This window comes from Mauremys mutica, chromosome 4 (assembly GCF_020497125.1).
Source record: "Mauremys mutica isolate MM-2020 ecotype Southern chromosome 4, ASM2049712v1, whole genome shotgun sequence".
In the NCBI taxonomy this organism is placed as follows: Eukaryota; Metazoa; Chordata; order Testudines; family Geoemydidae; genus Mauremys; species Mauremys mutica.
In genome coordinates, this window is record NC_059075.1 from 15,366,318 (window position 1) to 15,379,493 (window position 13,176).

Here is a 13,176-nt window from a genome sequence, read left to right on the forward strand (position 1 = left end):
CACCTCAGTAAAGCCTGTTGTTACCTCACCGTGGATTCGCGCCATATCTGTTTCCCCGCTCTGAGGCCCTACAATCTAAGTAAGGCAGACTCAGAGCAGGCAGCATGCGCTGGGATGCCCAGGGAAGAGAACGGCTGACATGAGGAAGGGGTTGTTTTTAAATTAGTGTCAAGTATCAGAGGGGTAGCCGTGTTAGTCTGGATCTGTAAAAGCAGCAAAGAATCCTGTGGCACCTTGCATCCGACGAAGTGGGTATTCACCCACGAAAGCTCATGCTGCAAAACGTCTGTTAGTCTATAAGGTGCCACAGGATTCTTTGCTGCTTTTAAATTAGTGACTCACTTCTGCTAGAGATTGCACAGTTTTCCAAGAGTAGAGAGCGCAAGGTTTGGCCCTAAGTGTTTACCCACAGTGGGATCTTTGGGACGGTTATATAATAAAATGAAAAGGAGGAGGAGAACTATATAAAATACTACAGCAAAACTGTGCTGGACCACACATTGCTCTAGTTTTTAGGGAGTAAAAGCTATGCCGTTTGACTCTGGTTTTCGCAGGCTGTTCTGCAGCCTTCCCTTTTAACAGCTGTAGTTCCTAATTCTCCATCTGCTTTCTTTCACCCCACCTCCCTCCACACACCCCTACATCAGCAAAAAATCTCGTTTATTTTGGGGGGGACAGGAGAGGATATTTTCTTAGTCCCTGGCTTGACTGATTTATTACTTTACCCAAATTGTTAAAGAGGTATTTACATAGGAAAGCGTTTGTGTTCAAGTCTACTCCCATGTACCAACACCCCCAAAAGAAAAAGCACACCCCAAGATGCTCCGATACTACAGCGACGGGTGGCAGCAGAAAACCCTACGATAGACTCTATTGCACATTTAACAGGCTGATTCCCTTGTAGCACTCCTGCCATTCCCTGCTTATTCATTTAAGCCTGAATCCCCATTTTGCACAGCATTCCCCATTGAAAATCATCTATATATCTATCAGTCAGCACCAGCCTCATCTCAGCCAGCCCGGAGAACAGTGCGTAGATGAAACAGGAAGCTTAACAACTTTAGCCCGCAGTGAGACCTCTAGTGTTTTTCTTACTCTATGTCCTGGCATAGTTCCTCTAAAGTACAAACACACACAGAGCTCCTATTGTTTGCAGCCCTTCACAAGCCCACTGATCCTAATATGGAATTCAGCAGGAAACCCATGATTTCCTGACACACAGCAAGCTGAAGAAAGAAAGGAAAAACTCCATTAAAAACCTCCAGCTTTCCTCCATGTTAGGAATGAAATGGAAAATGGAGTGGATTTAGCAGGAATCCCTGATTCCTCTGGCCAAGCTGGAGAAGGGGAGAAGAGAATCAACACCTCAGACTGCTGATATTTTTAAAGTCGCAATAAATATCAAGGGCTCTGTGACAGGATGAGTGTTTCCTGACTCAAGCTCACAGGAAAGGACAATCCTTTTTTTTAAATCGATGTATAATTTATTTACCTCAATGCTTCTCTTTACTGATATGGGAATTGTTAGAGGCGGCTGGAACAGCCTGGAAATATTAGTATGATTTCCTGAGGTTGAGAGCCTCCCAAACTCAGGAAGAGTCAGTACAATCGCACTTCATTTTTCCTTCATGTGCACTTGGAAGTCCCGGGACCAGCAGCAGCACCAGCAAGAATGAACTGTAAGGAAGAAGATGACAACAGCACCAACTGCGGCAGCAATAACGTGAAGAAGATGTTGAAGTGCGTGGTGGTTGGGGATGGTGCAGTTGGGAAAACCTGTCTGCTGATGAGTTATGCCAACGATGCCTTCCCGGAGGAGTACGTGCCCACTGTATTTGACCACTATGCAGGTAAGGAAGTACTTTGTAAAAAGTCTAAACAGGTACAGAAAACTCCAAGAGGGAGGCGAAGGGAGATCAAGGAGAATGGGTCAAAGGGGATGTTGGGGTTACTGCTAGCCCAGGGATGTGGTTCAGGCTTGGAAGGCAGCCAGACAGCTTAGAGGGCAGCACATACGAGTGGGGCAATGAAGGATTTGTTAGCAGAGAACTTATTTGTTTTCCATTTTGTTTTTGGCAAATATGCAGAATTAGAAACACAACTTGAATTAACCTCCACTGGGCTTTGAAGGCAGTGGATATAATTCAGCATTTGCATAACTAGTTGCCAGGCTTGTCTGGGGTTTTTGAAGTTCTAAGCTGAACTCTGCCCTCTGCCTGGAGGACTCTAACACACACATTTTGTCAGTCATCTTTTTCCTCGTGGCAAATGATTCAGAAGCTGCAATACTGAAATCCTTTTTATGAATTAATCTTTGAGAAAATCACTGAAATCTCACCCAGTGCTGCCAGAATGAAGCTCACTCTGTTTTACTGGCATTTAGTATTAAGAGTTTTTAATATCAGAGCATGACGATGAGCAAAGCAGCAGTGGTCATTGTTTTAATTCTTAATGATGAACATGCTTGTCTTAGGAAAAAAGAGAACAACCATTCACAGAACATAGCAAAGATCATAGCTGATAATCATTGTATCACAGTGCAAGCTGACACACATATCTTAAGAAGACCACAGTTTAGGTACAGTATTCACAGACCACTTTTACTGAAGCAACTGCTTACAACTTTTTCAGGTGCTTCAAAAGTTAGCATGTGTACTGTGCAACAGGCTGAAAATGCCTTTACTGGTGCTTAAGTTCTCCTAATGCAAGCGTTGGTTGTCCTCATCATGTTACATTACCCATCCTATGATTTTTTTTTTATTTATAAGATCCCTGAAAAAACAGCTTTTATAAATAATGCAAAACTTATCACTGATCTTGCAGCAGTTTTGTTTGTTTTTTATTTTCTGTTTCTCCTCAACTAGATTTTCATGGCATGGCTTATCATAGATTTGGTATTCTGTAATGGGAAAATCTCTGCTTTCACCTTGGCTTCATGTCAGGTTTAGCAGAGGCACGTGGCCAAAAAAAGAAAACCGTGTAAATGCTGAGTTTGATATGTTGCAATGTGAAACCCTTATTTCCCCATGAATGTGTGCAGCTTCAGCTCTAGATGCACATAACAATGTCTTTTCTCCACCACCTCTCCCCATTTATTTTAAATTCCCATTTTTAAAAAGCTGTTTACACAAAACAGAAATAGAAGTAAAAATTTAATCAATATAATGTATGAAACAATATCTTTTCCCATTCAAATGCTGATTTTACAACTGTATTTGCAGAGACTGAAGAATTAGGTTTCTGAGATTATCCCCAGTTATTTTTATTGGAATTCTGAAGCATTCAAAGCAACAAGGAAAAGTGTTTTTTAGGAGAAAGCCCAGAACGCTAAGCAAACAGATTGCTCAGAGTCTTTTGCTAGTAATATACTATTGTGGGACAAACCATCTCTGATTAGCGTGATTAAAAACTAGAGCTAGTCAGAAAATAGAATTTCCATTCCATGGGAAATTCCAACATTTTGAAATCTGTCTTTGTTCCAAATCAGCATGAAAAGTAAAAATGTTGAAATTTTCCATGCAACAGAGAGTCTGAAAAAAAATAATGTGTTTTGATAATATCACAATGCTTCATTTTGATAATGTCAAAATATTATACTAGCAGCGTAGTAACTAGCACAGAACTGGGAACAGCTTAATTGCACAGTTGTCGCTGATGATAGGGTGTGAACCATTGATAGCAGCAGATCACAAATTACACCAACTTGCCCTACCTGCTCTCTAGCCTTTGTATGGGCCACAGATGTGTGGCAGGTTTTCACATCATTGATGCAAATGGAGACAGGCCACAAGGGTGTAGCAAAGGAATTGTGTCAAATTTCAGGGAGCTAAACTCCAATGAGGATTATAATTATCCTATATTTATACAGTGCCTTTTACACTATGGGACCTCAAAGCACTTTGCAAACTGTGGTCCCAGTCCTGCTCCAAGGAAGTCAAAACCAAAACTCAGTTGATTGCAATGAGTACAAGAAAAGACCTTCTATAGATGGCAGTTACTTCACCTAGCACTGAAATGCAGCCACTTCTGGAGCAAAGCATTGCACTGGTTTAACAGTGCAAACAGCTGCATGACACAACTTTTTAGGCCAGTTAATAAATATGTGAATTGGTCCCCTGCATCGATCAGCTGCTATTTTCCCCCCCCCACACAATCTCTAAGAGTGTGAATTTGTAAAATTTCAGGATACATGGCAAGGCCAGCCTTTCCACCAGTACCCATGCTGGATGTTGGGTAGGGCTGTGTAGTAGTGGTGTGGGACTCTGGGGACTGTGTGGGGAGGTTGATTAATTTGTTATATATATGTTCTAACTGGGCTCTTTGATTTGATCTGGGCTAATTGGTGGGGCTGCTTATTTACCAGTGTACTTTTAAAACACTGGCCAAGATGCTCAGAGCATTGGTTGGGTGCTCTTTTATTGTAGAATAATAAAAATCCAAGTCATGTGCTAAAAACTTCACATGCTAGATAAACATCTGGTTTCTAGTGGCAAGCATACAAAAAAAAATCTATCCTAGTGGCAAACAGGACAGCGCAGGCAATAACAATAGATGCCAGTTTCCATAGTTTATAGCAATTTCTGCCAAATCAGTTTTATGCCATCTTTAAAATTCTGATGCTGATCTTCTCTGAGCAATGCTCTCCAAGTCAAAGTGAGTTAAACTGTATCCATCTATGTGATGTTATAAATGTTTACTTAGGACTGAGACTGCACCAAGGCAAAATTCAGTTCAACCACCAGCAGAGCTGGTGGAATATTAACAAGATGACTATGGTTACTCTGATTAGTGGAAGAATGTTAGCTGTATTCGTGCAAATGTTCACAAACCATGAAAGCTTCAGAGATTTTAGTATGAATGTTTATTCCTCCCTAAATTCATATTCAAAAGTGTGTTATTTCCTATTTTTCTATTTTAAAAGTTACTCAAACAGGGACCAAAAACAATACCATGTGCCATAATTAGCCAAACTTCACAAAAAGGTCAAAGTGAATGGTTCATGAAAAACCGTTTGTCTAAACGAGCTAGTGAAAATTTATGAATCAGGAATCCACATGAAGAAAATCAAGCGTTGTAAATCATTTGTTAATGAATATTGTATTCTTAATGAATATTCAGTCATGACTGCAGCCAGGCAAACTAACAGCAATGTATCATGACCAGAGCCATTACTTTCTTCTGTTCACAAATTAGGAGACTAATTGTTTAGAAATGTTTGTAATTTTCAACTGATTGATAATGCTTTATATGGACATGTCTCAGTTGTTGAGTGGCTCCCAAACTATTTGCTTCAACTCTTTATTGTTAGTGGTTAGCTAAGTCAAATGATACTGTTTTTGTCCCCTGACTGAAACTTCTATTACTCCTGGGGGAATTCTGTGCTATTGCCCATGTGCATAATGAATGAGCCCCACATATTTTTAATTTTTTGTGCAGAAAAAAGCTTCTGCCGAAATGTTGTTCCAATTCCGCCTTTTGTCCACCAGAAGGAGTTATAGTGCAAGAACAGCAGCAGCTCCCGGCAGAAAATAACTTCTGCAGTTCTGCCTTTTACCCACTAGAGGGCGCTGTGGCAATTGAACAAAGCAGCAGCTCCCCGACAGCAAGGGAAGAGAAAGAGCTGCCTGCTTTGCAGCAGGCCAGGTCAGGAGATAGGGGCTATGCGGAGACAGACAGTGTGGGGTGCTGGGGGGAGCCAGACAGAGGCTCATAAGGGCTAGTGGGGGAGCTTAGACTGGGTCATGGGCTGAATGGGAATGGAGGCACAGGGCCACAGGGGGGAGGGATGTGCAGGGCCACATGGTGATGGGGAAGGGGGTGCAGAGCTACACAGGGACAGGGGGTGGCTGGGTGGGAGCACAGAGACACATGGAGACCGGGAGGGGATACAGGAACACATAGGGACAGGGGCACAGAGACACATGGGGATGGGGGAAGGGGCACATGTGGACGTGGGGTTCAAGGACACATGGGGGTACAGAAACACATGGGGACAGGGGCAGATATGTCCTCTGAATAGGACATGGGAGAGGCTAGAGGTCAGCCAGGGTCTGCATGGGAGAAGCTCCCTAACAATCCCGCCCCGCCCCCCCCCCAAAAAAACTGTTCCATACTTTTCCCACCCATACCCAACAACCCTCCAAGATCACACCCAGGCTCCTTTCCAGCAATTTACTTCCTTCTCCCTCAGCTCCTCCGTTACCACTGACTCCCCCAAGCCTTTGCACTGCTTCTGTGGGGTGCAGGAAATATGGTTATGTATTGTAATTTAAATGAATTATTACTCAGAGTTCTGTATTAATATGCCTAGTAAGAAATCTATTTCTCAAAACATTTCCTGAATCCTTTTTCATGTCTGTATTGTTACAGACAAACTTGCCGGCAGGTATTTTGAAATAAATGACCAAAAATAATTGAAACTGGTGTGGTTATATTGTATTATTTTGGTAAATAAAATATGCAGAATTTTGCAGAATTTTAAAATATTGTGTGCAGAATTTTTAATTTTTTGGTGCAGAATTCCCCCAGGAGTATTCTATAAACAGGAGGAGGAGAATCAAGAAGACAGCTGCGTGGACATTTCTCATGTGAATCTTCACACCAATGTGTATTCACGAGAAGTTTGTTTCCCATAAACATTCTTGCAAACAAGAGAGAGAAGTCATTCATACAAACATTTGTGATAACTCAGTAGAAAAGGACAAGAATACGACTGACCCAAATTTGTGATTTTACTTGAGGGGGATGTTTCACACACACCCTCTCCCCCTCCAAAAAAAGTTCACCCTGATCTAGGCTACCAGATTTGAGCCCCAGCCTTGAGACAAGAAAGCATTGATCCTTTGTACACCCTCGCCTTTTCAGGTTAATAGTGACAAGCTTAATGTGTTCATTTTGCTGGCAAAAGCCAAAAGGATTTATGTGAGAATCCTGTTTCCCCATCAGCTTTGGGAGGCAAGAGAGTCTGAGAGATTGATCAAAACCACCTCAGGTTTTACAAAACAAAACTCCACTAATGCAGTTTTACAGACTCTTCAGCTCTGGATGTCTTCAATTTGAGGCTGGCTGCCTTTCGGGAGGACATATTCTAGTCAAACACAAATTATTGTGTTCAATACTGGGGTAACTGGGTGAAATTCTATGGCCTGTGTAATACAGGAGGTCGGACTAGATGTTTTAACCCAAAAAAGCCAAAAATGATCACACGGGCAAGATAGGTGTCACCCATGCAAATAAGATCTGCTCATAAGGATTAGAAAACATGCTATATAGTGATAGACTCAAAGAGCTCAACCTAATTAGCTTAACAAAGGGAAGGTTAAGGGGTGACGATCACAATCTATGAATATCTACAAGGGGAACAGAGAGACACAGTGGGTGAGGTAATATCTTTTATTGGACAAACTTCTGTTGGTGAGGGAGACAAACTTTTGAGCTACACTTGAGGAGGAGCTCTGTGTAAGCTTTAAAGCTTGTCTCTCTCACCATCAGAAGTTGGTCCAATAAAAGATACTACCTCACCCACCTTGTCTCTCTAATATCCTGGGATCGACATGGCTACAACACTGCGTACAAGCGAATACAAATTTGACAATGGGCTCTTCAAACTAGCAGAGGAACGGATAACATGATCCGCTGCCTGGAAGTTGAAGCTAAACAAATTCAGACTGGAAATAAGGTGAAATTTTAACAGTGAGAGTAATTAACCATTGGAACAACATACTAAGGTTTTTGGTGGATTCTCCATCACCTGCAATTTTTAAATCAAGACTGGGTGTTTTTTTGAAAGATCTGCTCTAGGAATTATTTTGGGGTTTTATGGCCTGGTTATACAGGAGGTCAAGCTAAATGATCACAATGATTCCTTCTGGCCTTGGAATCCAAGAATTATTCTGTTTCTTCTTCTGGACCACCAATAGATGGCACAGAGCGCACCTTCGCTGTAGAGCCCTAGCCGCTGGCTTACATGTAATGATTGACTACTTGGTCAGAACCCAGGATCTATAGTTTGAGTTAAAGACCTAACTCCCCTAGCTGGTAGCAGACTCGTATCCCTCTGGATCCAAGCACAGAGAGCAACAAGTAATATACTGAGCAGTGAGTTAAACTTAAAGTCTAAATGATGGACATGACAGATATGTATACATAACTCATTCTTATAACAGAATGACCAATTTACAATAGGTGGCAGCACTATTTCCAGAATAGACGCCTCGCTGAAAAAAAAGGGGAAAAAACTTGCCCAGAGCTTCCAAACAACAGAAAACCCTAGCTGTATATAAATCTTTCCATTTCTGCAGGATGTGGTGTGGCCATATTGTACTGAGTCATCAGCATAATGGTTTCTTTGCTGATTAAGTCAATGAAAAATGCTCCCTTGAACTTTCTTCTCATGTGCTGTCCACTTAGGAAGAGTTGCTGCAGATGCCTAGCTGATTGGGACATACAAGTGCCACAGTTTATCATTCTGTTTGTTTCCCTCTGTATACCCCACTACTTTCCTATGTCCTAATATTTCAGTGGCTATAGCCAGGACTAACTAACTAACTAACTAACTACATCATGGAACTGGCAGGGGATGGGGAAGAGAAAATATATTTCCTTAACTTGTCCCATCAAGACAAAGTCATTCAAAATGAAGACTAACACGGCTACCCTGATACTATTCAAAATGAAGGACACCTTTTGTCAAATTATTACTTACCTTTAAAATGTGACAATGCTAGTTATAATATTTGATGTCTACCTTCAAAATGGGTGCTCATTTACCTGAATCCTGGGAGATTGCTGGTTAATAGGCTTCTAACTGAATGAAAGGATCAGGATAAAACCTGGGACTGATTTTTCAAGGATATTCACTTCTTCATTTCCCCCAAAGTCCTGCTTAGGAATCTGGAAGGGACCTTAGATCGCATCTAAATCTTAAGTCCTTTATTAGTTTTGCGCCATACATAGTCATGAATTTAAAACTAAGAGCAAAATCCTGCCATCAACAGATGTTGCTGTTTCTATGCATAGGGGAAGCATTGTACCGTCACAGGGCAAGATGGCTTCAGACAGACTTGGGGACATAGTGCCAAGTGCATCTTGTTTCTCTTTTGCTAAAGATCAGCACGCACCCTCTGCTAGGCCCTACTGCCAACCCCCACGTGTGCTGGGGCTCATGGGGCTAGCAGGCAGAATCTTGAGGTCATGCTGTTTCAGCTGGCACAAGAGTCAGTCTCTAAACTTAGCACCTCCCCAAGCTACCAGTAGAGATTCTGTCCTTTGCTGGGCAGGGGAAGAAGAATCTTCCCTGCAGAGCAATGACTCCTGAAGTACATGACTCCAGCAACGGTCTCTGGGGGGAAAAGGCAGCTGCTGGAAAAAACATCCACCACTGGTGTGGGAGGGAACGTGAGTAAAACCCCTTCCCAAAGAGGATGGGGACACAGCTGTAAAAATTGCCCATCTATGGGGGGAGAGCAACGAGAGTGTTGCTGGAGTGGGAAAAAGTAGCCAGGGGTTGGGGGGGGTTCCTTCTCTTCACAACACAGTCCCAGGACCCTGTCCCTTGCTCCTTAGTCCAGCACCAAACCAACACTGGATCAGATTATTAGAGAAATAAAAGCATAAACCATCAGCATGGATAGAGTCAATACTCAGCCTTTCAGACAGGAAGTTAACACGAATTTGCGCAGGGAAATTGGGCTGATCAGTCCTGCCACGGTGCCGGGAGATGAGCTAGATGACTCATGAGAGTTCCTTTCCAACCCCGGCCATTCTAAGGGGAAAGAAGCAATGTTTTTTATTAAAGACTTTCTGGCAAAGACATTCAGCGGTGACTGCGGAGTAATGATATTAACACTATCAGCTAAAGCTGGGTTTTCGGCAGTCCTTATGGCAAGCAACCCCCGTAGCACAAAGTGGGAAAACATGCACATTCAAGCATGTTGGTCATTTTTATCCTCTGGGAAATGGGACAAAAATACCACTCCTGCCCCCTGCCAAAAAGAGCCTATCTATAATAATATTTCTTTGCTGAGAACAGGCAGTCAAAAAAACCCTCCTAAGGTTGGAAAATGTGTTTTAAGTTCATAAACTGTCTCATGCTCTAGTTTCAAAACAGGCAGTGATCCAGGCGCAAGGAGCAATTTTGTCCTGGAAGGGCAGACCCTCCATGACTTGTGATGTCTTCTTGTTCTGTGTAGTCGTACTCATTCTAGTTCAAAACCTGCTAATCTCACTCAATACGTCATCCTGCAATAGTGCCTCTTAAAATCCAAGATGCTGGTTTTAACCTCGGGGACCAGGTTAGCTGAGACTTCCTGTCTCTGTGAACAATACCACCGCAGTGGTGACTAGCCGAGGTGCATCAGGAAACAAAAAGGGGTGCAGCGCCATGGGACAGATATTCAGAACAGCTGAGGGCCAGCCTTTCAAGTATTCTGCATCCAAAACTGGGACCAGATTTTGAGCTGAGTTCTCACTTATGGAATGTCTATGGTGCAATCCCAGGATGTGATTACAGCTTGAGCAGGCATACCCATGCTAGCTTTAATCTACCTAGCTCAGGCACTGGAGCAGCAAAGCCACGGCAGGATGCATTTCAGTGCAAGCCAGCTCCACGAGTAATTACCCAGGGCTCCGGGCAGGCTTGTACCGCCTGTGCTGAAGCATGCACTGCCGTTGCTTCACTACTCTGGTACCCAGGACCGGCTCCAGGCACCAGCGAAGAAAGCAGGTGCCTGGGGTGGCCAATCGAAAGGGGCAGCATGTCAGTCGGTTGTTGGGGCGGCAGCAGTGGCACTTCGGCGGCAGCTCAATCAGTCTGCTTCAGTCTTCTGCGGCAATTCGGCCGCGGGCCCTTCACTCCGTCTTCCTCGGCAGCATTTCGGCGGTAGCTCAATCGTTTTCCTTTTTTTTTTTCTTTCCCCCCTCGCCACTTGGGGCAGCAAAAAAGCTGGAGCCAGCCTGCTGGTACCTGAGCTAATAGGGATAAAAAACCCATGGCTGGCTGAGCTCAGCTGACTCAGGCTCCCAGGGCTCAGGTTTCAGGGCTGAAAAATCACTGTGTAGATGCTCAGGCTTAGGCTCCAGCCCGAACCTCAATGTCAATTTTTAGCCCTGCAGCCCAAGCCCTGTGAGTCCAAGTCAGTTGACCCAAACCATCTGTGGCCTTGCCCGTGGGTCTTTTATCCCTGTGTAGAGATACCCAAATGCCTACTCAAGCTGCAGGCATGGCCTGTGATTGCACTACAAAGATCCCTTTAGAAACTTAATGAGAGAGAGATTTTCAAAAGAGCTCAGAACATGGTGTACTGACAGTTTTTGAAGATTTGGGCCCAGTTATGACGCTAAACACTTTTGAATACCAGTTCCCATATGACCAGGAAACACTCCATAAACCAACCAGTTAGGTGTTAGACAGACAACCAGTTGGACACCCTCATCCCTAGAGGAGGCTGGCGTGTGTTTTGGTTAGACAATGCAGGCATTCTTCAAAAGATGTAACTTTTCTGATACTGAAGTTTGACTCAGGCATGATATAAACTATCAGTTAAGGGTTCTTTTCTCCGGGGGCTGTTCACTAAAGTTAATGGAAGTTAGAGCACGTATTTAAAATGTTGCGTACTGTATGTAGTCTAATTTTCACAATGGCTATGTGGTGCATTGAATAAATAAAGACAAAGGGTCTGACTTCTGATTTCACACGAGTGTAAATCAGGAGTAACTTCACTATACTCCGAGGAATTATACTGGTGTAAAGCCAGTGTGAGATCAGAATAATACCCACATTCCAGTTTTTAGGGTTCAATTCCAGGGTTTTTGTGGTCATCATATTTATTTATATTTATTTTTAATCACCCAAATGTAGTGATATGAAAACTGTCATCCTGGGTTGCCAGGGAACTGAGCCTGGAATCTATCATGTTAAAAATGCAGGTTAATACTGCTTGACCTGGAAGAGTAACTGTCAGCTAGCAGCGGTAGTTGTGTCCTGTCATCTTATGTGAACCAGCTGCTAGAGCAGGGGTGGGCAAACTTTTTGGCCCAAGGGCCACATCCGGGTGGGAAAATTGTATGCAGGGCCATGAATGTAGGGCTGGGGCAGGGGGTTGGGATGCAGGAGGGGTGTGGGGTGCAGGAAGGGGCTCAGGGCAGGGGGCTGGGGTGCAGGAAGGGTGCAGCAGGGAGCTCAAGGCAGGGACTTAGGGGGCTCAGCACGGGGGTTGGAGTGCAGGGTGCAGGAGGGATTCGGGGTTCGGTCTCTGGCCCAGTGCTGCTTACCTCGAGTGGCTCCGGGGGGCAGCGGCATGCAGAGGGGCTAAGGCAGGCTCCCTGCCTGTCCTGGTCCTGTGCTGCTCCCAGAAGTGGCCAGCATGTCTGGCAGTGACTCCTGGGGGTGAGGTGGGGCGCTGCCAGCGCCTGTGGGTAACACCCCTGAAGCTCCCATTAGCCATGGTTCCCTGTTCCCAGCCAATGGGCACTGCGGGGGACAGGTGCAGTGCCTGCAGGCGAGGGCAGCACATGGAGCCCTCTGCCTCCCCTTCCCCTTCCCCCGGGGCCACAGGGACGTGGTGCCAGCCGCTTCCGGAAGCAGCACAGGACCAGGATGGGCAGGGAGCCTGCCTCAGCCCCGCTGCACCACCGGGCTGGCAATCCTATGGGCCAGACTGAAAACCCTGATGGGCTGGATCTGGCCCACGGGCTGTAGTTTGCCCTCCCCTGTACTAGAGGGCTTCAAGCCTCTTTTCCTAGCATGGGTTACGTACTTCCCCAAGCTGGACAAGCACATCCTGATTGTTTGAGGTCCAAAGCTGTTCAAATCCCTTTGTGGCCAACCGTTTGTAACCACGGATTATCCGTGGGGAATCACACAATGGATTATCCGTGGGGAATAAACCCAGAACCTTCAGTGCTAAGAGGATAAGAACATACTATAGATGGCAGTTAATGAGTTAATTCCTTAGCAAAAGTGGTAGAGGATCATGGGACACGGTTTTAACCCTGAAAACTCTGAGTTCGATCCGCAATGAGGACCAATGGCTGATCATATCTATTCGTCTTAGGCATTTGTTGTGTGCTGATCACCACAGCATGTAGCTTTTAGCCTTGCAAACCACAGTACAGCTCGGGGAGGAATATATTTTGTTGCTGACAAGGGAGCAAGTAAATTTTAGAAGCTCCTAGTCA

The 13,176-nt window shown here is 44.4% G+C and overlaps 1 protein-coding gene across 1 annotated transcript in view; it reads left to right on the forward strand.

The window, feature by feature from the left end:
• Positions 1-1,196: 1,196 nt before the first annotated feature.
• The window catches only part of RHOJ (ras homolog family member J), a 70,327-nt gene continuing 58,347 nt past the window's right edge, over positions 1,197-13,176 (forward strand). Inside the window, exon 1 of the mRNA XM_045016697.1 lies at positions 1,197-1,850. Coding sequence (XP_044872632.1) covers positions 1,673-1,850 — 178 coding nt within the window. The 5' untranslated portion in view covers positions 1,197-1,672. The remainder of the gene's footprint in view (positions 1,851-13,176) is intronic.